The sequence below is a fragment of the Pavona decussata genome, unplaced genomic scaffold (assembly GCF_977016875.1).
Source record: "Pavona decussata unplaced genomic scaffold, jaPavDecu1.1 SCAFFOLD_102, whole genome shotgun sequence".
Taxonomy (NCBI): Eukaryota; Metazoa; Cnidaria; class Anthozoa; order Scleractinia; family Agariciidae; genus Pavona; species Pavona decussata.
The window spans coordinates 1,053,044-1,080,276 of record NW_028145517.1 but is presented as its reverse complement, the minus strand read 5'-3'; the positions used below and the strand labels follow the sequence as shown (position 1 = coordinate 1,080,276).

General features: G+C 38.7%; 1 protein-coding gene across 2 annotated transcripts in view; it reads right to left on the bottom strand.

The window, feature by feature from the left end:
• Positions 1 to 22,926, bottom strand: part of LOC146471511 (uncharacterized) — a 30,776-nt gene extending 7,850 nt beyond the window's left edge. The window contains exons 1-16 of one of the 2 annotated variants that reach the window (XM_085119986.1): positions 22,844 to 22,906; positions 17,098 to 17,128; positions 13,515 to 13,879; positions 12,474 to 12,629; positions 11,476 to 11,589; positions 10,667 to 10,798; positions 8,936 to 9,032; positions 7,871 to 8,089; positions 6,624 to 6,838; positions 5,540 to 5,701; positions 4,613 to 4,780; positions 3,856 to 3,966; positions 2,813 to 2,929; positions 2,018 to 2,108; positions 693 to 1,067; positions 395 to 517 (exon numbers count right to left, since the gene is read on the bottom strand). In XM_085119986.1, the coding sequence (XP_084976112.1) occupies positions 395 to 517; positions 693 to 1,067; positions 2,018 to 2,108; positions 2,813 to 2,929; positions 3,856 to 3,966; positions 4,613 to 4,780; positions 5,540 to 5,701; positions 6,624 to 6,838; positions 7,871 to 8,089; positions 8,936 to 9,032; positions 10,667 to 10,798; positions 11,476 to 11,589; positions 12,474 to 12,629; positions 13,515 to 13,879; positions 17,098 to 17,128; positions 22,844 to 22,882 (2,515 nt within the window). In that variant the 5' untranslated portion in view covers positions 22,883 to 22,906. Of the gene's footprint in view, positions 1 to 394; positions 518 to 692; positions 1,068 to 2,017; positions 2,109 to 2,812; positions 2,930 to 3,855; positions 3,967 to 4,612; positions 4,781 to 5,539; positions 5,702 to 6,623; positions 6,839 to 7,870; positions 8,090 to 8,935; positions 9,033 to 10,666; positions 10,799 to 11,475; positions 11,590 to 12,473; positions 12,630 to 13,514; positions 13,880 to 17,097; positions 17,129 to 22,812 lie in introns of both variants that reach the window. The other variant, XM_085119985.1, reaches the window with a different exon arrangement.
• Between the last annotated feature and the right edge of the window lie 4,307 nt (positions 22,927 to 27,233).

Below are 27,233 nucleotides of genomic sequence, written 5' to 3'. Positions count from 1 at the left end.
GCTGGCTTTTAACAAATAGCATCATTCTCAAAAAAGTAATTTATTCGTCTTTGTAATACGATTATGCATCAGAGCACTTAAATGGAAGGTGGATTCGATATTGCAACCAATGCAAACGATAAATACCGTCGATATTACCGCTCTACTGCTTATGCGTCCACGTCGATACGTTGTTCCCGAAATATACATTGTAAGAATAACCTAGCCAAACCTTAGTATGGGTCTATGTGAGATATATACTTCATACCTTCTTCTAGTGGTCTTTAACCTTTATACGTGTGTGTTGGGAGGCAGTGCACAATATTAAGTATAGTGGTGACTTAAGGCGCAAAGATTGCAGTTTAAATTTTAAACTTTTTACCACACATCAGCTACTCTACCGCGCGCCTCTCACCTGTACACGATATGCCGTCTCCGGTATATCCTTCAGAACACTGGCACTTGTAGGAACCCACAGTGTTTGTACAAAATGCATTCTGGTTACAGTGGTGGTTGTTTCCTCCACATTCATCAAGATCTTGTTGAAAGAGAAGTGAAACAAATAGTTAATTCCGTCGATTGATCGATCAATCAACGAGCCAAACAACCAACCAGTCAGTCAGTCAGTCAGTCAGTCAGTCAGTCAGTCAGTCAGTCAGTCGGCCATTTAATCGATGAATCAATCAGTGTCACAATAGTAGGTTTTCAAATACCTTCTGAACAAGTATAATTGTGGCAGGCATCACATCCCACATCATTCCACACAAAGCTGCGTCCCACTCCCAAGGTGTGAACACAGTCTTCATTGTCGTAGTCATTGGGTTGATTCTTTGCCCAGTAGGTAAAGCTGTCAGCCTCATTATCAGCCCAGACAAAAGTCCCTTCTGAACCTCTCTCATTCAACCCAATCCAGCCCTTGGCACCATTTAGGCGATGCTGCACATAGACATTCTCTTCTTGATTTCTAATTGTGACGAGATTGGAGTTGTACGCTTGGCAGGTTTTCTCAGCTTCGGTCCAGTTTTTACATGACTGACTTGTTGAATAGCAGATACCCTCAAAGTACGACCAACCGGGTTTGCATACATCTGCAATAGAACAAATGGCAAAGGTTGAATTATTTTTAAATATATACCTCTGAAGAGGGGGGATTAAAGGTCAGTTGATCCAGTTTTTGTGCAACGAAAACAAAAAAATTCCTGATAAGACAGTCGGACATATGTTAAGCTGCATTCCTCAAGGAAATGGAAGTCGCCACTTTATGGTTGTTCGTCGAAAATTAGCATTAGGCGTAGTGGGGACGTCGCTTTAGTTTAAAACAAAAATGCTTTGACGCTTGTGCCTGTTATTCATTGTTATTCAAAGTTTCACTGATAACTGTATCCTTTAAAAGTTTCTCAATTTCTATTCAAGAGAAAGTATTGTGATAACTAAGGTCTCTATGTAACAAGAACAATATAAAACAATCGATGATTTCATGGTTGGAGCTGAAAACGTCGAAAACAAAATTCCAACTGAAATCATTTCAATAGACTTCGACAAAACATGGCCATACTACGTATTGAATGTTTGGTGGCCGCTTCAGTATAAAGGCAAAAGTAAAAACAATTAATGGCAGAACCCTCATCGAGATGGGCACGAGGTAGCCGCGCCCTCTTGACTGAAGTGGTTGCTTAATAGGAGCTAGGAGAGGACGACTGTACTTGGACCGTGAAACGTGTTTTGAAATCTTTCTACTTAACAGTAGGTCAACGTTTTCTTTTATTTGCACAAATGCAAATTTGTGCGAATATAACCAAATTAAAGAAAAAAGTTGAATAAAAAAACTTGTTGCTACTTAAAAGAAAGATTACCTGCTCAATATGCGTATGATGTCATATTTTGGTCAGCAACGTCTTATCGATATAACGATATCACAGAACTTTTAACGATTAGCCTCACGTCTTACACTTAGATTTGTTAAAAAAAAACCTCACTCACCCCCTTCTCAGGGCAATGACTTGAAAAGTCTTGAAAATTAAAAGCTTTTTACATATACCTGCTAGCACTACGTATGACACTGTTATGGGATCATGCCGATCAGCGTACAATTCCTTCAGGCAAATTCGGAATTCACCTGTCTTGATGTGCTGTGGAAGAAACATAGCAAGTCTAATGGCTTTGGGATGGTATTCAACTCTTTAGCAGTTAGTTCACGAAGTAATACTTTTTATCTTAATTTTTATTCACGTGCACTGTTGTATTTTTATTACTGAGCTTTACTCTTACTTTGGGTCACCTTCTCGATTAGTTCTACAAACAATTTGGGTGTCTCAAACTCCACACAATTAACATTGCATTTAAACTATTTTTCTTCCTTCTTGTCCTATTTTCACTTTTCACTTTAATTTTCTCTATCTATCTTTAATAACAATTGCGAATTATTTTGATTTTTGCTATGAATACTATTTCTTATACTGGCGCGCGTAATTTAAATTGAAAAGTTAGTACTTGTGAGTGTTGAATAAAATTGACTTGACTTGACTTAAGGCAATTATGAATTAAGTGGATCAATCAGGCCAACGCTAGCTGGTACACGTGACAAACATACCCTGTAAAAAGATCATATCCTAAAAAGGGGACCTGACTTCAGTTCTTAAGACAAAGTTTATCTACATGTACTAAATACTGTATTTTTGCTGAAGTGTATGGATTTCCAAAATGAAAAAGCTGGCAGGCGGAAACGGTGAAAGTGGGTCAAGTTTTAAAAAAGGGCCTATACAAAGCACGCGCATTATCGATTTTCTAATATCGAATGTTAACAGGACGTGTATTTATAAGTGCCAGACTATACCTCTATCCACGCAGTCACAGACATGTGTATTGGTTTAAGGTTGTTGCCCTCAGAGTTATGTCCAGCTGCTATTATTACCCTTGGCTCGTTGTCGTAATTTCTTGCAAACTGGACATCCTGTCGAAATAATTAGATATTAAGGTTAACTTAGAAATACTTACCTACAGTGGGTATATGTTGTTTGCTCATTAAAGTCCCTAAACCTTGACGGAGGATAAACAAAAAAGTTGGACTTAATTATTTGTCAAAAAGGTGGCGAGCGCCCTCTTAAGTATAGCCAATATCGATCGACTGAAGTACTCTGTGTGGACGGAGGAAAATCGTAACGAAATTCTCTAACAACCCTTGCATACACGATAGAAACAAAATATGCAGTTTCAGTAGCCTTCAGTTCTTCGTCCAGGACCAGGAGGACTTCTGAGTCATGTGCAACCTCAGTTCATTAGTTCATCTCCTAGCATCATCATCATCATCATCATCATCATCATCATCATCATCATCATCATCATCATCATCATTCTTTATTTAAACACGATGCAATATCATTAAAGGCAAATGGCCTTCGTATCATCCGTGTGAAAAGGAAAACTACATTAACCACATTAATGAAACTACATTAATTATGCTAAGTATATAATATAAAAACTACTCTGCTATATTAAGTAAAAATGTAACAAGAATTGCTTTGAAGAAATTATTTAAATGATGTATTTGAGATAACCTTATCATATAACGATGTTTTAAAATCAGTCTTATCCTTACAGGGATCTCGTTCCATAAGACAGATCCTGAAATGCAGGCCAGATCTAGGGATATGCCAATTCAACACTGACAGCACTTGAGATATTTGTAAAAACGTGTTTCAAGAATGATGGGGAGAGATTATTAAAATAAACTTTTGTACATACTCGTGCGGGTAATTCTATGCTGCCATTGAAGTTTATATAGAAAGCAAGCAACTACTTTAAGCCAACAGTACGTGCGCGCGCGTGTAAATAAAACGATTTTAGTTCGTCATATCTACTCTGAAAATGATTTCCTACCTTACAAAATGCACCATTGTAGTTTACAGAAACGGAACGGTTGTTTGGAAAATAAATCTTTCTGCTCTCAGTCAAGAGAGGGCGATGGATTGTTTCGAAAGCCATCCAGCTCTGAATGAAAAAAAAAAAAAAAAAAAACCAACAACAACAACAGGGATTTCACTATTACCTAATGCTTGCCTGACCGGAGTAACAGCTCATTTCAACTGAATCAGGAATATAAACAAAAAATGATGAGCGCGTTAGCCGTCTTGACTTTTACATATGCTGATCGTGAGATCTAAATTGCAAAACCTAATATACCAGATCTAGACTAACTTCGGGTTCCTATACAAGTAAAATTAATATAGCTGTATATATACATGTTATTGCAAAATGGAAAAATGAACTAACAATCCTACAAAACAAAACACTAACTCATCCGGTGGCTACCTTGTAACCACGTCTGACACTTACTTTCATACTGAGAGCAGCATCCGCCAGAGCGACTGATAATAACTTCCCATTACACTTACACATATAATAACCGGGTTCCACTGTAGACGACATGCAAACGAACGTAAAATCCTTCAAGCTTTTAGCTTGATTAACACACACGACGTCCAACTGATCGAAGTCTTTGGTCACCCAGTCACCCATGAGATTAGGAAGCAATTACGTTGTTTCGTTTCCTAAGACAGGAAACAACTCCTAACGTCTTATAAATATGACGTATAAATAATCCATAAAAAAAAGGTTTGTTTTATTATGAACATACCACTGAAATGCCTTCATGCAGACCATCGTAGTTCTGAAGCTCACGGAGACAGATAAAGAAGGATGAACTTGTGGCGTTCTCTACCCACAGACTGGCGGCATCATGATTGCTTGCGGCACTTGCGTGGCTTGCCGTTACCAAGACTGTGGGTGTGGTGCTAAATTTATCCTGTTTGAAATGAAAACGTGTGAGAACGAATCTACCAGAGAACTGTCAGCGAGTAATTTAGCAAATTAAAACACATGAACTCTCGATAATTTTACTACCTAAAAGAATCCTTGGTTCGGCAGGTGTGGAATCGATCATGACAAGCTAAAGTTGATGCCTCACTTCAACGTTACCACATTGCACCACGCCTTTTGGTCAATATTTAACTGATATTAGCAGTATTGAACTTGTGCGGGGCCTAACAAAGGAGCAACGGCCTTGCCAAAGATACTGTTTCCACTGGAGGAAGAATTAATAGACGTATAGTGCCTCCAAATAAATACAGAATAAACTACAGGCATCAGAAAGTCGCAGACGACAACAACAACAACAACAAAAACAACAACAAAAACGTTTCTTAGGCCCCATTCAGACTTGGTGCCCGTGCCAGGTCTCTATACCGGGCACTGTTCTCGTTCGTCAATATAGCGCCAGCCATTTTGTTAACTGTGTCGTAGTGAGGCATGACAAAAAAGCATCAAATCTGACAAAATGCTGTTCATACCAGTGCCATTGTATAGCCCAAGTTCAATAAACCCTTGGAGGTAGTACCCGTACCCAGAGTTTTGCTTGGGCATCGACATTAGCTACGTTCAGACAGGTGCCCGTACCCGAGAACCGGAGACGGGCATCTAGTCTGAACGGGGCCTTAGATTGACTAGAGGGGTTTTAAGGAACCAAGGAACCCATATATTATTATAATAACTGGTAAGGACTTGCCTCGGGAAGTGTGACTTCCTCGCATTGTGATCCAGTCCACCATTCCGACAGTCGAATTTTTCCTGCAACACCTCCATCCGGTGCGCCCTGATAGGCCATCCAATCCACGGTCGCAAACTCTTCGGTAGGTCGGTCACTTCTTCCTGCCGCTGTCACGCAGACCTAATAAAGCATTTCTACTGTTTTGATTTTTATTTCATATTAAAAAAAAGTTCACTCTAATCTCATTAGCTGATAACAGGCAGCCTTATCATTAATTTGCAATGGAGTAATGATAACTATAACTTATTGATTAATTTTAGCGTCTTCTTATAGGACAAAACACGTCACATGGTACAAAATTGGACGGCAGTTATCAGGCGATAACGGTTGCTCGATTGCTTTCCGACAAGAAAAACAAAGAAAGAACGTCACATTCAGTTGTTATAATCCAGAGACAGTTTATTAAGATGTAGAAAACTGGTCAGCTTGCATTTATTTGGCTTCAATCACACCGTGGCATCACTGGCTGTTTTTTTCTTTTTCAAAGTAAAGTGCGTTTTTCAGAAATTAATCGGAGGGTTATCAAATAAATAAACCCCTTTCCGGTTTGTTGGAAAATAATAATGCCTTAGGCTTAATGATTGCCCTCAAAATTTCACAGTTGCCCGAGAAACGAACTGTCCATCAGTTTGGGACAATCTTTCAGCCTCGGACATTATCCTCCATCCTCCAATTTACTAGCTGACTGGAGAGGTTTATTTACTTATTAACCAAAGATTAAACAAGAAAAAAAAAAGCGTCGGAAGGCCAATTTACGTCTTCTTTAATAAAAAATAGTGCCGTGGCAACAATGATACAATTTTTCAACCCATATTTGTAAAGACTTTGTTAAAATTTGTGTAAATCCTTCATTACAGTCCCTTTAACTAAGTAACGAAACAATGTTAATATTTTCGTGCTTGGGTAATGTCATCGAATCAAATGTCGTTACCTTTCTTTGACTGGCACTTGAAATAAAATCCTACTCGTGCTAATTGCGATTATTATTTTTTTTTTGAATTTAGAATGTATTATCTGGAGTTATAAAAACATTTTCATATACCTTAAAATTTTCGTGATTGACGGTTTCCACCCAAGACACTGTAGCTTCGTGAATGTAATTATCCCTGGTGATGTTCCAGTAATTGGTTGTTATTTGCACGTGCACCTCCTTGTCTGGATAGAACGAAAACGGCGGGAAATTCACAAGTTGACAAGCGGTCTCAGCCCACTTCACTTGCCTCGTTAAGGATACTCGTCCTGTCCGAACAGGAAAACCTAAGGAACGAAACATGGAACCACGACATGATTAGGAAAAAGTGACTGATCAACACTCCTTTTCTCCTGGGAAAGTTAACATATTGTGATGCGCATGCGCAAAAATAATGGAGGAGACAAAACCACAAGATTTATAAAAGGACGAGAAGTATTAACTTCGTGTGTAAAAAACCTCTAAAGCTTATGGTGCGTTTCTTTGGGAAAATCCGAATCCGGATTTTTGAATCCTAAAACGATTTTGCATTTATTTACTAAAATCCAAAAATGGATTTTGAATCCAAAGTATCCACACTCAGGGTGGATTCTTTAGATCAAATCTAAATCCGGATTTTTAGGATTCATGATCCGTGCGTTTTTTTCAGTAATGGATCCGTAAAAAAATACTTTTGGTAAGCGGTCTTCTGATGAGAACCAAGAAGAACCGCCATTACTTTCTCTCCGTGAGTGATCAAGGTAAGTGCTATTTCCTCGGCAAATCGCCGACCATCTCTTCGCCATTTTAAAACTGCCGCGAGAAGCGCAAACTGCATTCTGGGGCTGTCACGAGCAATAACAAAATCCATTTTCGGATTTTTCGTTACTTTGGATACGAAGAATCTCTATGATCTCGGTTCAGAAATTCAATCTTGGATTTTCTCAAAGAAACGCACGCTTAGTTTTCTTTAAGCTAAGTAAGAAAATTGAGGTGCACGTATATATTGTGAATTCATCCATGCTATCGAGTAGACCGTCATTTTTCTAGTTTTCTGTGGCCTGAAAGGGGGTTTCCTAACCCGCACCCTCCATAACTCCAAGACCACTAAAGCTTTAACAATGATACCTGAAGGATAAATTATACGTTAAAGTTGTTTCTTTTGGCGTCCTCAACGAGAATTGATGGCGTCTTATGATATGGTAATTAAGTCATAAATGCCAAATGGCGGCCATCTTGGATCGGTCATCTTGGATTCCTGGATTTTCCCCAAAGTTCAGTAACAAAGTTACAGTGACTGGGGCTATGCACTGACCTGTTGAGAAGACTGTATGACTCACCTGTACAACTTCCCGGATGATAAAGGGTGTGGTTACTTTTGCGCTGACATAGGTTCAGCAAGCAGAAGCACTTGTTTTTAAACGTCGTCGAGTTGGATGAACACACGGGCTCCTCGTATTCAGGGCAATTGTCATCACACACACAGCGGGCTTCAAATGCGTCAAACGCCTTGCAGACTGCGTGGTATTCACACGTAACGTTGGTGCAGGGGTCGATTTCTTTGGGACAGTAAAACATAAACGTTATCTAGAATTGCGGCGAGAATGATACTATTCACTCTTCTAGCACACTGCTTCTACAAATCGAACTCTTATCTCAAAATCATATTTGTGCCACCCTTGATCTTTAAAGGCGTTAGTCTTAGGTCTAACAAGTCCCACCTCACCCCCACTCCCCCCCCCCCCCCGTTCCTTCTTCTAAAATATATCGCGCCATTAACTACGGTAATCACCTTCTGCTATTGCGTAAATGCCTCTCTTTCAATAAGCGTTCCCTCCTGTGATATTGTGACCCATTCGACAAGTTTATATAAAGAAAATCGAGATTCGCTGAAGGTGTACTGGTCTTACTAGGTTCCTACTCCTTATTCCTACCGTAACAACGTCTGTTATTTCCTCTGCATTGCTCGTGTTTTTGAAAATGTTTTTATCATTTCAAGTACTACGCCTCGAAGCGCCCACCCTTAAGTTGAACCGAATCTTTACCGTACGTCATAAGGTTTGATACCCCTGGGGGGATGTTATTAAGCTACTACAAAAATGTTTTTCTCTATCATGCCACGTTTTCGGAAAATAAGCCGTTGCAGAACAGGTCACTGTACCTCCTCAATTAAGCGATCCGGCTACCCTTCAAAGATGTTACAAAATCTGAAATAAACGATAATCCCCTTCTCCAAGAAAACGCATTCAGAAGAGTGCACAAAGTAAGATGAGATTGGAAGCACTCCAGGGTATATATATATATTGCTGGTTTAATTTTTTTGAAGGAAAACCCAGGCATAGTCAGATTCGAAGAAACAGGTATTTCTATCATACTTTTCATGTCTTGCAACTGATAATGTTTACCTCCGATAACAGCAAAGTCCACTGTTACTGGGTCGTGAGAATTGCTTATTCCTTGACTGTCCTTAACGCAGACTTTGAAGGACGTCTGAGTGATTTCCTACAGTAGAAAGGCGTTACCTCAATAATTAATCGCACGAGGAAATTTATGTTGTCTTATAGCCAAACAGCCTTGCTTTTGTAGAGTGAAAGTTCAGCAACTGAATTGACCTTATGAAATATTAGAGAGATTTCAATTTCAGTCCCCAGCTAGAACGGCTTGTATTTAAATGCGTGCGCAGAAAGACACAAGTTCGGGCACAGGGAGCCCACACAAACGGTGTGACTGGTGACTGTTTACAAAATTTAAAGGATTTGTATGGAAATATTATAAGGTTCGTATTGTTACGGAAAATGTTCATCTGAAAAGTCACAATAAATGTAAACTTACCTCAATCGTTGTGCTTTGTCGTTCTTTTGCCTGAAAACGGCGAATTCAGGCGATTTTGAAGGTTTTGCTTTCGTCGTTTACCTGAGCGTTATATAGAGAGAAAAGGGAGGAAAGCTATGTCAGAAAGGCTCCAGCGCCGAGGCAATTTTCACCCGGAAATTCGAATTACCCCGCTTTCAAACCCAGCACCAGTAAAGTCGAGATGTTAAGCTTTTCTCTCGTACCATTCGATCGAAAATCTGTTCAAAACGAGAAGCGACAGCCGGCGGAGAAAATCAAGATATCGGCATTCGAAGTTTCAAATTCACCGTTACAAATTTTTGTGTACAGGTCAAGAACTGTCACGCTGACTGCTCCACTCTGATTGGATGCGGTTTTATTTATGAATGGGCTTTGTTTAACCACGGCATTTACCGCATCCAATCAGAATGGAACAGTCAGTGTGACATTTCTTGACCTGCACACAAAAATTTGCAACGGTGAATTTGAACTTCGAACGCCGATATCTTGATTTTCTTCGCCTGCTGTCGCTTCTCGTTTTGAATGGATTTTCGATCGAATGGTACGAGAGAAAAGCTTAACATCTCGACTTTACTGGTGCTGGGTTTGAAAGCGGGGCAATTCGAATTTCCGGGTGAAAATTGCCTCGGCGCTGGAGCCTTTCTGACATAGCTTTCCTCCCTTTTCTCTCTATATAACGCTCAGGTAAACGACGAAAGCCAAAACCTTCAAAATCGCCTAAATTCGCCGTTTTCAGGCAAAAGAACGACAAAGCACAACGATTGAGGTAAGTTTACATTTATTGTGACTTTTCAGATGAACATTTTCCGTAACATTTGGCTATAATACGAACCTTATAATATTTCCATACAAATCCTTTAAATTTTGTAAACAGTCACCAGTCACACCGTTTGTGTGGGCTCCCTGTGGTTCGGGGGGAAAGCTCTGTCAAGCAAGCACGAAGGCGCACGTGAAGACTCGCAAGTTACGGATACCTGTATACCATCTACCTAACCCGGATCCCGAGCATCCAAGTTCTAGCCCACAGATGAGTACAATCTGCCATACGGAAAAAGATGGCTGCTATACATTTTACCACAATACCTTGCGAGCCTAACACAGCCAATAGGTACATATAGAAAGCCACATTTTTTGTGAAATTCTTCCCTGTGCTAACAACATTGTGTATGCCAGGTTTGAAGAGTTTGGAATTTTTCTGTGCGTTTTTATGAGCGTTTTTAGGGTTTTTGTACGCTAAGAATTTCAGATTCAACACGGAATTAAGGTAACTTATGGCCATTTACCTCTATCCAAGTATTTAAAGCGTTGCTATAGCGACCGTCTGATTTGTCCCACAATGCACTGGTAGTGTTGTCATGGCTCGCAGACACCAGGACACTGGGCGGCTGGTAGAACGGGTTCTCGAAGTTCAAATCCTAGTTGAGAAAAAACCATAGGAGTGCTTTTTCTTGCAAGTTCGATTAGGGCACTTTAATTTTATTTTCAACTCAGGCTAACATGTGCAAGCTTTTTATCCTGACTTAAACCCTGTGCTTATATTTCAAGCCGAGCGCCATTTTCTTGAGCACTGTATTCTAACAAGGATTTCGTCACATTGATTTTATCCTGCTTTTAAAATAAAGAAATACTACTATACTATCAAAGATCTTTCGAAGCGCTTGCCCGACTAAGACAAAACAGAATGGAGATAAGAGAGTTAAAAACTCCGTATATACGTGACCCACTTTATGTGAAATTAGTTATTATAATTTTGGATCAAACAAGAAGCATGTATTTAAATATTGTTTCGGTTAGTCATGATCAAAAATGTAAGGATTAACAAGAGAGGACGACGATTGATGATAAAAATGACGCTATCGCAGTAGGTTTTGTGTTTGATATTGATAATTAGAGTACTTTACAAAACCCCAAAACGAACAGAATTGAAAAAATCTACATATATAAAAAGCCATTAATCTCAAGATGAAAACATGCACTTTTTAACAGGTGAAGCAACGTATGATTCACTTCCTCATCCCATTCCTCAGTTTGCTGAAGATCCAAGATCCGTGATGGACTTAATTATTTAAACCCATCCCCAAACGTCCCGTACCTGGCAAAAGGCGTAATTATTTTCCTTGTTCGGTGCACCAAGTCCCGAGAAATGAAGTTTTCCTCGCTCAGTAAAGTTCCAAGAGGAAGGGAGTTCGTCATATGCCAGCCAATGCTGAGGAATAAGTCAGAAAAAAAAATGCTTGCTACCAAAATAAACTATTTTAATTCTAGCTTCTACTCATTAAAGGAAAGAAAACCAGATAGACAGGAAGAATCTCGAATCTTTTATATCAAAGGCAGTAATTGGATCTCACCCTACGGAAGCGGCTATATAGCGGCTGACAGGTTGAAGCACAAGAATCCTTTAAGTTTCAAACCTAACTTCTCATGCCTTAGATTGAAGGCAATTCCACACGCACGTCTCAAACTAACAATCATCGTTGGCTTTTGAGCCTCCTTTACTACAGTTCAGCCGAACCGACGGATAAGCGAAGCTTGGCTCTGCCTCGGGTCTGAACCTGAGTCGGTGCAGTTTGAGCAAAGTACAAAAGCGTACTTTCATTTGCATTGCACTGTTACACCGTTATTTTTTTCTCCATACTATACCATGACTTTTATTTAAACAAGATGGGATTTGAAGCAATAGCTTGTGGGGTCATGTTACAACTTAAACAATATGATTGTAATACTAAAGTAACGCTAATATTACTATACTAATAAAATTTTATACTTTAATGCTAGATAGTTTAGACAATAGAAAAATGCCATCCTTGTTTCCAGTTATTTGAAGGCATTCAACGTTGAAGTCGAGCCATTTTTTAATGTGTGCATTCTTCGAACTCCCGTGTTGTTATTAAACATTTTGATGATATGGCGTTATAGCGTTCAAAATGATAGATCCTTTATGAGCAACTGAATTTTTCGTGTGTCACTGTTTGAAACTGTTTGTTTGTATCCATATACAGAAAAAAGGACACTGACTGAATATTTTTCCTGCAAATAGTTTACCATTAAGTCCATTCGAATCCCCATAAATGTTAAAGACATTTAGCTCACCACTTTGAGGTCGGAGTGAATACCATCAAAGGTCATAAACTCTCTCAAACAGACGACAAATCCACCATTTGTGATATCTTCAAGCCAAATATTCATTGAATCATGTGGTCGGTCTAAATGTTCGTGCTGTACTGTCACAAACACTTGAGGCCTACCCTGGGATTGAAAAAAAAAAGCATAATTAAACAGTGAATTCCAAAATAATTGAGATTTTTGGAACATTCTCGTCATTAAATAAAGGCAGAATCTTTTGAATATTGGCTGTGGTAGAAAGTGCAGTTAGCTCAATTCAGTACTTGAGGGCAACAACCAATGGAGCGTTAACACACACAGTCATGTGACACATTTTGGCATTACTCTACTAGACATCAGCCCACCCGCTCTGTTTTCATCCCACGTAGCAATACCTTGCTGCACGTGCAAAGCGTTTTAAAACTTGAATATCACCAAAGCATACCTCAAGTACACAGTATGGGCTTGATTGAGCGTAAAACGTCTCCGTTTGGCTCATTTCTATAACAGGTTGTATTAAAATGCGTGCAACGTGTACTAGCTAACCACGGAAGATGCTCTATAGCCAATGAGAAGGAAACCCATAACTAAACCTGCTGTAGCTTTTCTGTGGTTGACGACTTTCACGTGCTTCTCCGCGCTTGGCACCGATGACACGTCTGGCCGACGACAAGACTGCTTCGTGTCCTTATAGGATATAACTGCTTTTAAAAATGTATCGATCGATCATCATCATTATCATCATCATCATCATCATCGGTCCGATTAGTAGGAGTAATCGCAATAGCATGTTACAATGTGCTGGCCAATTTCTTTTTCTTAGTTGGTGTAGCGCTGGGTGAATTCGAAAAGCGGCCTGCTTCAAAGTCTAAAGCACTGCCACATAATTTTTAAATTAGAATAATTCAATTCATTCGTTCGTTCGTTCGTTCGTTCGTTCGTTCGTTCGTTCGTTCGTTCATTCTTTCATTCATCGGTACGTGTAACAAGCCTTTACTTGCGCTTTGCGCTATGGTCGACATAACTTACTTTGGTCTGACTACCAAGCGATATCTGCCTGCACTGCGTCCTTGAACTGAACTCATCAAAGTCCACGATGCCTGAGTGTATGCCCTCGTGTGATCCTTGGAATGCAAGCCAGCTGATCACAGAGATACCGCCGGAGCCAGTTCCTGCCTCTCGCATGCAAACGTCGAAACCGGAAGTTGACACCGACTTTACCCACAAAGCTGCTGGATCGTGAATCTTGATGTACGTGCTGCCGTGGCTAAGCGTTGCCATCACCTTCACGTCGTCCGAGCCTTGAAACTGCGTCTTGAAAGATACTGACCGACAGCCATGATTGTTTTGCGATGTATCTGTAATGTTGACTTTCCCAGCTTGAAAAACAGCCGCTTAGAAGGAAGTTTTCTTAGCGTTAGATATAATTATATAACTGGAACTGCAACCATCTGCATAATTCTCAATCTATACTCTGATACAAAGAAAACCTTATACGTGTAAACTACGCAGTTTTTGAATTGATCCTAAATTAGTAAGACCGAATTTATTCGGAATTTGAGGTACGCAAGGTGTACCACTTGCAATGTCATCAGTTATGTAGAGGTGAGATGTTAGCCTCATGGTAAAAATAAAACAGTTTTTGGTTGTTATTAGCCCCATGGTTAAAATAAAAAAAAGTTTCTGGTGGTCATTAGCCCCATGGTAAAAATAAAACAGTTTTTGGCTTTAAATAAATGCTTTAAGTATACGATTTAGGTACACAATTGACGTGCTTGATAACATACATGTCGCAAATCTTCGCTAGTACGAAAAACAAGACCGCGCTGATTTCTATAGAAAATAGGACATTTGTCGATGTGTTTTCGGTTAAACTCGCCCCAGTCCCCTCCGGGAAAAACCTGTTTTGAAACTCGATTTACCACAGTTTAGTAAAATATATTGAAAGCCAGTTTGATAACTTATTTTTTTCTTTTGCGTTTTCAAGCCAACGTTTTGTCAACCAATGTGACAATTTGAAGGGATTTTCTGTCGTTAGAAATACCAAATGTCTGTGTTTAAATCAAGCCACGAAATATTTTGATATCCTTACAGAGGCAAAGAATTAAATGATTTTTTGATTTTCTTGGTACTAATGGACAGGAATGGCTTTGAAGCAGACTTAACATTGCACATAATTTTAAGCAGTTTAATACGTTTGGGCTTAAAATGTGTCCTGAAAAAACTCTAATATTTTCGGCTTGGTTCCAACAACAGGATGAAAATTTCCCTGGGGTGTAATTTTAGTCTGCTCGTGCTAGCTCTGTTAGGTCCCCATTAACGAGCATTAAATGAGCATTTCATGGACTAATGATTTCATGCTCAGTTTAGGGTCGCTAGTAACTACAGTTAAGCTTGACTTCATGTGGCGACCGCAACTCGGAAGTGTGTGTTGAACGTGTTATAATTGACTCGTTTCAGAGTTAAAATAGTTTGCATCTGGCGGCTTTGATATGATTAGGCGATTTAAGTTATATCACGTTTACTTCCTAATATGAATTTTTTTCACGCTAACTCTGCACATTCGATGAATTTTAAAAGAAAGAAAGATTTCTTTCTATTATGAGCTCGAAATTTCTATTGCGTGATAGTTGATGTAATTATCTGTTGTAATACTTTACTTTCTATCTTAATGTTGTGTAAATAGTGTGAAATAAATGAACCTTGGTGAGACTCCACGTTATGCTTATTAAATCGCGCATATGACAGTCGTGTTCCGGCACCAGTTATGTTTGAATTATAAGCGAATTATCATTCGAAACTGTCTACAGCAGCCAATTATAGCCCACAACTGTGATCCAACTATAAACACTTCAAGCAAATTCCTGCCGTTTGGTTGATATCTTTCACGGTTGGTTCAATCAAGATCAAGAACTGATGGAACTATAGTTGTCATTAGTTCATAGAGAAAATGCGGTTCAGAAAAATCTCAAAACGTCTAACAAACTGCCAATAGGGAAGGAAATATGCTTAGAGATAGTATCGGAAAGGTACTCTGGCTGTGTCTTGTTCATTAACAATGCATCTGGATCCTTTGTTAAAAATACTAAATAATAATTAAACAATAGCAACCACGAAACAATAGGTCTCCTTCAGGAGTGGCATGCTTGGGTGCACATACATGGGAACAGGAACATGTTTCTGTTTTTCTTATCTTTCGACAATAATTACAAACACGTAAAGTGTCAAGACTCGCTGATACTTCCACTTGGAATTTAGCGTCATTTCACTAAAGCCTTTGTCCTTCCACACTGTTTTTATCAGTTTAACAGTTAAAATAAAAAAAAAATTACGCATTTGTGGTCAAACCATAACCATGGCAATAGTAATTACTAATTACCTCGAACGTAGTTGAGTGACTTCACGGTTTATGAACATAGAGGTTAAGAGTTAACTCTTTAAACTAGAATGGAAATGCAAGAAATATCAAGTATAATTATTCAAAACTGGACCATTGGATAATGCAATTTTAAAGTTTTGATTTGCTTAGCGGACAAAGCGTTCCAGCCATTGCGCCATGCAAGAATGAAATCAGGAAGATCTAGCAATAATTCTTGGTTGTTTCAGTGAAATAGTTGTTCCACTCACGTTTGCACGACCAAATGTTCTTTTCTCACACTTCTTTAATTTGCGCACAGGTATTTTCCCGGTCATATTGCTAGTCATACGGTTGGCTATGCAGCTGGAGATATGCGGAAAAAATTAATTCCGGTTTCAAAAGAAATGAAGACTCGATCCTTAGCGAACTGATATAAAAGGACGGTGAAAAATCAAAATGCAGGGAAACTGGGTGATACAAATTCAGTAAAAATGGTTTGATTCAGCGCTCAAATATGATGTCAACCCAAAAAGGAAATGAAGAAAGCGAGCGATTTCGAGGGTGAAAAGAATGGATGGTAAAAGAGAAAAGAAGTGAACTCTTTCTCAAAATCCTTTCGGCCTTTTGCAAAACGAAGAGAAAAGCAGCCTTTTCAAACCCATTAAACAATTTTACGCCAATCATTTATATGCTTCACTCAGCAGCGGACCAGCTATTATTTCTTACATGTTTTGAATTCTCTTGAAGGCATTTTTAACGCAATATTGCTAGATCTACAGTTGGCTAAGGAGCGGGAGCTATGCGGAAAAAGTCAATTCAGGTTTAAATGGAAAGAAGGGTCGATCTTTAATTTATCGAAGTGTTGGTGCAAAATAAAATGCAGAGAAATTCATGATTCATATTTAGTGAAAAATCAGTAGTTTGATTCTTGAAAACAGCGCTGACATAGAAATGACATCAACCCAATAAGGAAGTGAAGAAAGCGGGTGATTTCGAGAAAGAAATATGGATTTTAATAGGAAGAAGAAAATTGGAAAACGAAAAGAAAAGCAACCGGTTCAACATAAAATCAGCTTCTAATTATTGACAGTTTTTATCGATTTCGCTTCTACGGTCAAACCTGATACTTTTAGAGGATCTTTCATAGCTGACGAGTATGTAGTAACTTTTAACCAATATTTGCATGTGCAAAAAAAAGTTTCTTATGTGTTTTGCAGAAAATACTAAAATTCAAAAAATCAAACGCTGGCTTACCTTGAGTAAAATAAAGCTGCAGAAAAAGCACCTGAACAGTGAGAGAAGCGCAGACTTGCCTTGCCATCATTTTCTTGTCTCCAATGCTAAACTTGCTACAACACCGAAGGTACTGCCTCTAATGGCGCTTGGCAGCTCTATTTAAACGCTAACGGGTGTGGATTGTTATGAGGAAGTTAACTGATGATACCTCTGTTGCTTCAGCACAACCAACAGTTTCGAGTTTATTGTTATTCTTGAAGCTATTCATTGATGTACTTTCAAGCATGTCTTATAACACACATTTGATAGACTTTGTTAACCCTAAGCTTTATCGTGCGGTGTGTTCCGCCTCCGGTCCTGAGAGTAACAGAGGAGTTAAGGTACTTTAAAGGCTCTCTATGCTTTTTTCGTGCCTTTTCAAGACGCATTCCGTGCCTTGTATTCACCGTTCGAGCTCGGTGCATGTAGCAAATTAATTGATGCCAATTGCAAGATTTTCTGTTATAAACTGATAAATTTGAAATAGGATACATCATGCATGAAATTGAATAAAATCGTTAAAAAACCTGCCTTAAAAGGATTGAATTCCTTAAATAACGGAAGAACATACCACCCAGTTTGCTGAATCACGTGTCTGAGATTTAAAGAGTTTCTGCGCTAAGGGAACCATTTACTTCCGTCAAATGAGAAAAAAATAACGATGAACTGAAGAGGATTAGTATCACGTGACACCAAGTATACTTTAGGAGCTTCTAGTGACGAGAAAAGTAAGCCTTTCATTCACGTGATCGGTTTCTTATAATGAGGAAAACATTTCAAGTAACATCAAATTGGCAAAAGAGGAAAAAAAAGATTGCAGGTTTAAACTGCGTTAAATGTAGGGCTTTTATACTTCTAATAATAAGAAAATATAAGAAACAAATAAAAAGGACAATAGCGTGGAATAAGGAAGACAATTCAAGTGATACCGCATTTGCTCAAGCGAGAATAAAGGGCTGTGAATTATTTGGTATCTTCAGCAAGGCACCGATTTGTTAAACAACAGCGAACAACCGTAATCTAATTATAAATACTTGAAACAATTCCGTGCGAGTTGGTTCAACCAAGATCTAGAACTGATGGGTTTAAAGATCCACGTGATTACTTCAGCACAACCAACAGTTTCGAGTTAATTGTTATTCTTGGAGCTATTCATTGATGTACGTTCAAGCATGTCTTATAACACACAGTTGGAAGACTTTGTTAACCCTAGGCCTCATCGTTCTGTGTGTTCTCCGGTCCTAAGAGTAACAGAGGAGTTAAGGTACTTTAAAGGCTCACTATGATTTTTTCGTGTCTTTTCAAGGCGCATTCCGCACCTTGCATTCACCATTCGAGCTCGGTGCATGTAACAAATTAATTGATGCCAATTGCAAGATATTCTGTTAAAGACTGATAAATTTGATATAGGATACATCGTGCACGAAATTGAATAAAATCTTTACAAAGCCTATCTTAAAAGGATTGAATCCGTTAAATAACGGAAGAACATACTACCCAGTTTGCTGAATCACGTGTCTGATATTTAAAGAGTTTCTGCGCTAAAGGAACCATTTACTTCCGTCAAATGATAAAAAACAACGATGAGCTGAAGAGGATTAGTATCACGTGACACTAAGTCTACTTTAGGAGCTTCTAGTGACGAGAAAAGTTAAGCCTTTCATTCACGTGATCGGTTTCTTATAATGAGGAAAACATTTCAAGTAACATCAAATTGGCTAAAGAGGAAAAAAAAGATTGCCGGTTTAAACTGCGTTATATGTAGGGTTTTTATACTTCTAATAATAAGAAAATATAAGAAACAAATAAAAAGGACAATAGCGTGGAATAAGGAGGACAATTCAAGTGATACCGCATTTGCTCAAGCGGGAATAAAGGGCTGTTAATTATTTGGTATCTTCAGCAAGGCACTGACTTGTTAAAGCTTTTTAACCCCCCTCTAAAAAGTAAGGGGTTGTATTCTTGTAAGAGGAATGACTGAGATTTAAGGGTAATTTGATCCCAGTGCAAGTCTAGTGCGGATCGGTGCGAATTGCCGGCCTTGTTATTATTGGGTGCATGTAATTCGAGAAAATGTTTACAAAACCTTTTAACTACTGAATTCTTTAAATAACCATAAAATAGACTGTATTTTACTTTATGCGTAATAAATCGCGCATATGATAGTCGTGTTTCGGCACCAATTATGATTGAATTATAAGCGAATTATCATTCAAAAGCGTGTACACTAGCCAGTTATAGCCCACAACTGTGACCCAGTTATAAATACTTGAATTTTTTTTTTTTGCGAGTTGGTTCAACCTGGAAGATCTAGAACTGATGGGCTTAAAGATCCACGTGATTACTTCAGCACAACCAACCGTTTCGAGTTAATTGTTATTCTCGGAGTTATTCGTTGATGTACGTTCAGGCATGTCTTATAACACACAGTTGGTAGACTTTGTTAACCCTAGGCTTTCTCGTGCGGTGTGTTCCGCCTCCGGTCCTGAGAGTAACAGAGGAGTTAAGGTACTTTAAAGGCTCTCTATGATTTTTTTCGGACGCATTCCGTGCCCTCCATTCACCGTTCGAGCTCGGTGCATGCAGTAAATTAATTGATGCCAATTGCAAGCTTTTCTGTCAAAGGCTGATAAATTTGATATTGGGTACATCATGAAATTCAATAAAATCTTCACAAAACCTGCCTTAAAAGGATTCAAGTCGTTAAATAACGGAAAAACATACTACCTAGTTTGCTGAATCACGTGTCTGAGACTTAAAGAGTTTCAGCGCTAAAGGGACTATTTACCACCGTCAAATGAGGCAAATAACAATGAACTGAAGAGGATTAGTATCACGTGATATCAAGTATACTTTAGGAGCTTGTAGTGACAAGAAAAGTTAAGCCTTTTATTCACGTGATTGGTTTCTTATAACGAGGAAAACATTTCAAGTGATATCAAATTGGCTAAAGCGGAAAAGCCTTGAATGGCTTTGAAACAGACTTTAAATTGAACATAATTTTAAGCAGTGTAATACGTTTGGGCTTAAAATGTGTCCTGAAAAAAATGGACGAACCCTAACATTTTCGGCTAGGTTGCCAAGAACGGTTGGCTCAGTTGGTAGAGCTCCGGGCTCCCGTGCGGGAGGTCGCGGGTTCAAACCCCGGCCGGACCAACACTCAGGGTCTTTAAATAACTGAGGAGAAAGTGCTGCCTTTGTAATGACATCTGCAAATGGTTAGACTTTCTAGTCTTCTCGGATAAGGACGATAAATCGTAGGTCCCGTCTCACAACCCTTGTTCATGATTACTTTGTGGGACGTTAAAGAACCCACACACTGTTCGCAAGAGTAGGGGACGTAGTTCCCGGTGTTGTGGTCCGGCCTTCTATCTTTCACACTCATGCTTGGGTTAAGTGGGTGGGTGGGTGGGTGAGATCTAATATGGACCGATAGCGGCTGCCAGAGGCGCCTTCACATGCTGACGTCCGATCTCACTCCATAGAAATGTAAACCGCCATGAGACTTGATGATATGTGCGGTATATAAGAATTCATTCATTCATTCAAGAACAAGATGAAAATTTCCCGTGGGTGTTAGCGTGTCAATTTTAGTTTGCATTGCTAGCTCTGTTAGGTCCCCATTAACGTAAAAACGAATTGATTAAATTTTATTTAATGAGCATTTTATGGGCTAATGATTGCATGCTAAGTTTAGGGTCACCAGTAACTACAGTTAAGCTTGACTTCATGTGGCGACCTCAACTCGAAAGTGTGTGTTGAACTTGTTATAATTAATTCGTTTTAGAGCTAGACAGTTTTAATTTGGAAGCTTTGATGATTAGGCGATAAAGTCATATCACGTTCACTACCTAATACGAGGTTAAAACTAAGGGTTATGAATTTTTTTCACGCTTATACTATACATTCGATGACTTTTAAAAGAAAGAAAGATTTCTTTCTTGGACTCAAGTGGTATTTAACAATTGATCGTGAGCTCGAAATTTCTATTGCGTGATAGTTGATGAGACTCCACGTTATGCTTATGTCGTGTTCCGGTACCAGTTATGATTGAATTATAAACGAATTATCATTCGAAAGGGTCTACACTAGCCAATTATAGCCCACAACTGTGATCCAACTATAAACACTTCAAACAACTTCCTGCGTGTCGGTTGATATCTTTCAGGGTTGGTTCAATCAAGATCAAGAACTGATGGAACTATACTTGTCAGTAGTTGTTAGAGAAAATGCAGTTCAGAAAAATCTCAAAACGTCTGACAAACTGCCAATAGGAAAGGAAATATGCTTAGTAATAGTCTCGGAAAGGTACTCTGGCTGTGTCTTGATTATTAACAATGTAGCTCCTTTGTTAAAAATACAAAATAACAACGAAACAGCAGGTCTCCCTCAGGAGTGGCATGCTTGGATGCACATACATGGAAACATCAACATGTTTCTGTTTTTAGTTATCTCAGCTTTCGACAATAATTAGAGATACTTCCACTTGAAATTTTGGGCTTTTTCACGAACACCCTCATCCTTCCACGGTGTTTTTACCAGTTTAGCAGTTGAAAGCAAAAATTACGCAAGTGTGGTCAAACCGTAACCACAGCAATAGTGATTACTAATTACCTCGAACGTAGTTGAGTGACTTCACGGTTTATGAACATAGAGGTTAAGAGTTAACTCTTTAAACTAGAATGGAAATGCAGGAAATATCAAGAATAATTATTCAAAACTGTTCCGTTAGATAATGCAATTTTAAAGTTTTGATTTGCTTAGTGGACATAGCCGGGTTCCAGCCATTGCACCATGCCCGAAAAATGAAATCAGCAAGATCTAGCAATATTTCTTAGTTGTTTCAGTGAAATAGTTATTCCACTCGCGTTTGCACGACCAAATGTCATTTTCTCACACGTCTTTAATTTGTGCACAGGTATTTTCCCGGTCATATTGCTAGTCATACGGTTGGCTATGCAGCTGGAGATATGCGGAAAAACTTAATTCCGGTTTCAAAAGAAATGAAGACTCCATCCTTAGCGAACTGATTTCACAGGACAGTGAAAATCAGTCAAAATCCTTTCGGCAGTTTGCAAAACGAAGAGAAAGGTAGCAGTTTCAAATCCATTCAGGAATTTTAAGCCAATATTAAATGATTCATTCAGGAACGGACCAAGTATAATTATTTCTTACATGTTTTGAATTCGCTTGCAGGCTTTTCGACAATATTGCTAGTTCTACAGTTGGCTAAAGAGCGAAAGCTATGCGGAAAAAGTTAATTCCGGTTTAAAAGGAACGAAGAGTTGATCTTTGATTTATCGAAGAGTTAGAGCAAAATCAAATACAGACTGAAATGCATGATTCATTTTCAGTGAAAGATAGTTTGATTTTTGAGAACAGCACTTAGAAATGACATCAACCCAATAAGGAAGTGAAGAAAACGGGTGATTTCGAGAATGAAATATGGATTTTAATAGGAAGAAGAAAATTGGAAAACGAAAAGAAAAGCAAACGGTTCATCATAAAATCAGCTTCTAATTATTGCCAGTTTTTATCGACTTCGCTTCTACGGTCAAACCTGATACTTTTAGAGGATCTTTCATAGCTGACGAGTATGTAGTAACTTTTAACCAATATTTGCATGTGAAAAAAAAAGTTTCTTATGCGTTTTGCAGAAAATACTAAAATTCAAGAAATAAAACGTTGGCTTACCTTGAGTAAAAAAAAGCCTCAGAAAAAGCACCTGAATAGCGAGGAAAGCGCAGACTTGCTTAGCCATCATTTTCTTGTCTCCAGTGCTAAACTTGCTACAACACCGAAGGTACTGCTTCTTATAGCGCTTGGCAGCTCTATTTAAACGCTAAAAGGTGTAGAATGTTATGAGGAAATTGTCCGATTTTACTTCTGTACAAAGGACTTTAAAGATCCACGTGATTGCTTCAGCACAACCGACAGTTTCGAGTGTATTGCTATTCCAGGAGCTATTATTGATGTACGTTCAAGCATGTCTTATAGGACACAGTTGATAGATTTTAAAGTGCGGTGTTCTGTAGTCCTTAGAGCAACAGAGGAGTATAAAATGTTACTTCGCAAAGTTCTTATAGAAGGAAAATTTTAAACTCCTCTGCTGCTTAGATACTTTCAAGCCTTTCTAACATTTTCGCGCCTTTTCAAGACGCATTCCATACCTTGCATAAACTGGTCGAGCTGGGTGCATGCAGCAAATTAATTGATGCAAATTGCAGTCTTTTCTGACTGATAAATTTAATATTGGATGCATCGTGAAATTCAATAAAATCTTTACAAAACCATTTATCTTCTACTTTAAAAGGATTGAATTCGTTAAATAACGGAAGGACATTCTACCTAGTTCGCTGAATCAAGGTTAAAGTGGGGTTTATTCACGTGAGAATTAAAGAGTTTCAGCACTAAAGGAACTGTTTCAATCTTATGACGAAAATACCTTTAACTGTGATTCTTTCTTCGAAACGATAAACTGAAACGGATTCATGTCACGTGATACCAAGTATATTTTAGGAGCCTCTAGTGACTAGAAAAGTTGAGCCTTTTATTCACGTGACTAGTTTCTTATCATTAATGAGGAAAACATTTCAAGTAACATCAAATCAGCTAAAGCGGAAAAAAAGATTGCCGGTTTAAATTGCTTTATATGCAGGTTTTTTTTGTATTTCTAAGAATAAGAAAATATAAAAAATAAAATACAAATAAAAAGGACAATAGAGTGGAATGAGGAAGACAATTCAAGTGATACCGCATTTGCTCAAGCGAGGTTAAATAGTTGTTAATTATTTGGTATCTTAACAAGACACCGTTTTGTTAAAACTTTTTTTATCTCCCTCTAGAAATTAAGGGATTGTATTTTTGTAAGAGGAATGACTGAGATTTAAGGGTAATTTGATCCCAGTGCAATTCTAGTGCGGATCGGTGGGAATTGCGAGCCTTGTTACTATTTAGTGCATGTAATTCGAGAATTAAATAACCATAGAATAGACGGTGTTTTAATTCGCTGAATGAAGGTTAAAGGGGAGTTTATTCACGTGAAATTTAAAGAGGTTTCAGAGCTAAAGGAACTGTTAACTTCGGTCGAATGACGAAAATAACTTTTAAAACTGTCTTTTAATGAAACGTGGAGCTGAAGCGGATTAATATCACGTGATACCATGAATATGTTTGGATCTATGGTGCCGATAAACGTTAGCCGTCAGGGCCGTAGCCAGAAAAAAATAACGACTGAGGCAATTCCCCGCCTAGCTGTTTAGGGTCTTAAATATGATGGCTACGTTTAAACAAAACACTGGGATCAAAGCTTATTTCATGTTATTTGACAAAAATTCCGCTTGGAGCCCTAAAGGCCATATAGATCTAGAGATCTAGGTGTTTTGGCGGGGGGGGGGGGGGGAGGGGGGAGGGGAGCTATTTAAATGCTACTTTAGGGGCTCTGTGTTCTTGTATGCGACTTTTTAATGTTTTTGTTGGTGGTTTGTTCCTATATGAAGGCCTTAGATAACAACGACCTAAACCAGGTCCGACTGACCAGCGGTTTCGTGAAAAGTAGGGTCTCACAGGCTCATAAAACCTGGTCTCGGACGTTCTCGTTTCTAAAAGGCAACGATTTAGGTGTTAAATGCCAGCGTGATTCACCTGTTCCCACTAGCATCCCATCGCTGTAGAACCTCGAGCGGGTCCACCGGGATTTCGCTGTGGACTTGGGCTAATGCAAGGCCATTCAACCTGTGCTAAAATACTGAATGTGACTGGGCTGAAAGTCTGGCGCCCGACATTAAATTTTATGCAACTCACTCCAGGTCTTCAACTTGCGGAGAGCGCTAAAGCTGCGCTCACACGAACAGCTTCCTGTACTTGGTCGCGCTGTGGCCTGTCCGCGTTCGGCCTCTACAACTTCTTTCCCACCATCTCCGGTGGCTTCTTCACTGACATCACCATCTTTACTAGATGGACCGAAAGTCAAAGTTGCTTAGCTAAATAATGTCAAAACAAGCTTAAATTTTGTTTCGATTATTGAGAAGAACTGAAAGCATGTTATGAGAGCATCTACTTACCGCTTTCTTTGAAAAAAGCTGTTGATTAGATAGAACGTTCCCTGCTAACAGAGGTCTCTGCCGTCAGAGACCTCTGCTAACAGGTAAATAGAACGCTGCATTTTGATAGATTTTCCTCTCTCAGATCAGAGAAGACAGAAAACTCGAGAAATGAGGTCAAAACACATGAAAAAGAGGCAGTTTTCTTTAGGAAGTCGCTGCCTGGTTAGCATGAATTTTTGCTTAATTTTTCTCATCTGTAATTCAGGCCACTGCCTGATTCGCGTTATCATTAAACATAATACTATGTTGCGTTAACATTTTTTTATATTTATTTAACTGTTTGTCACTTTATTTGCTGCTAGTGTCTTCCTTTCTCCTTTAAAAAAATCTTACTTTCCCCGAAAAAAAAAAAAAAAAAAAACAATGACTGAGGCGAGTGCCTCGGTTTGCCTCATACTGGCTACGGCCCTGGCCGTGAATTCACCTGATTGATTCCTTCAAACGAGGAAAACATCACAAGTAACATTAAATTCACCCCCCCCCCCTCCCCTCCCCCCCAAAAAACTTTGCTGATTAAAACTGATTTATATAATGGTTATTATTATATTTCTAAAATCAAGTTCTCTATATTAAAGGTGCACAGCCATGCGCAGAGCACCTCGCCACGCTGCTCAATGATTTTGAAAAGTTTAACCTAAATTTTTCAAAGTGTCGTCAAGATCACTCTGAAGTTTATATCGTTCTTTATCTTATCCTTCCTTGTATACTTAGCTTCAGTAACGCCTGTTTTACTTCGGAGATACCTCTGTTGATTATTTGGCAACAATTTTCTTAGCAAAAGCAGTTTTTCATGAACAATTTGGCGAAATTGCGATCGATAGCAGCTTGGAATTGGCCGCCGGTGGGGTTTAATGAAAGCTTGCGAAGATATGCACACATCCGACAATTTTTTTCAACTTTTCTTCGTTGATTTTAAATTATAGTGGGCTCATTTTGTAGCCGTACAATTGGACGGCACGGCTTGAAATCGTGTTTTGTAAGCCGGCGTATGTTTAGTTGTAATGCCAGAGTCTCTTATCGGGCGATCAAACGTGTAACCACCTGGGCGTCAAGCGAACGCAGTTGTCTGATAATACACGATTGCTTCAGCACAACCGACAGTTTCGAGTTTATTGCTATTCCAGGAGCTATTATTGATGTACGTTCAAGCATGTCTTATAAGACACAGTTGATAGACTTTATTCAACCAAAGTTTATCGTGCGGTGTTCTCGATCTAGTCCTTAGAGCAACGGAGGAGTTTAAAATGTTACTTCGCAAAGCTCTTGTAGTCAGAAGGAACATTTTAATCTCCTCTGCTGCTTACTGAGATACTTTCAAGGTTCTCTATCATTTTCGCGCCTTTTCAAGCCGGATGCATTCCGCTGGGTGCATGCAGCGAATTAATTGATGCAAATTGCGATCTTTTCTGACTGATAAATTAGATATTAGATGCATCATGAAATTCAATAAAATCTTCACAAAACCATTGATCTCCTGCCTTAAAAGGATTGAATTCGTTAAATAACGGAAGAACATACTACCTAGTTTGCTGAATCAAAGTTAAAGGAGAGTTTATTCACGTGAGATTTAAAGAGTTTCAGCGCCAAAGGAACTGTCTACTTCAGTCAAATGACGAAACTAACTTTTAACTGAGATGCTTTCTTTGAAACTATGAACTGAAGCGGTTTAATGTCACGTGATACCAAGTATACTTTAGGAGCCTCTAATGACGAGAAAAGATAAGCCTTTCATTCACGTGATTGGTTTCTCAGTATAATGAGGAAAACATTTCAAGTAACATCAAATTGGCAAAAGCGGAAAAAAAAGATTGCCGGTTTAAATTGCTTTACATACAGGTTTTTTCTTTTATATTTCTAAGAATAAAAAACAATAAAATGGACAATAGCGTGGAATGAGGAAGACAATTCAAGTGATACCGCATTTTCCCAAGCGAGGTTGAACAGTTGTTAATTATTTGGTATCTTCACTAAGGCGCCGACTTCTCACTCTTACTCTCACTCTAAAAAGTA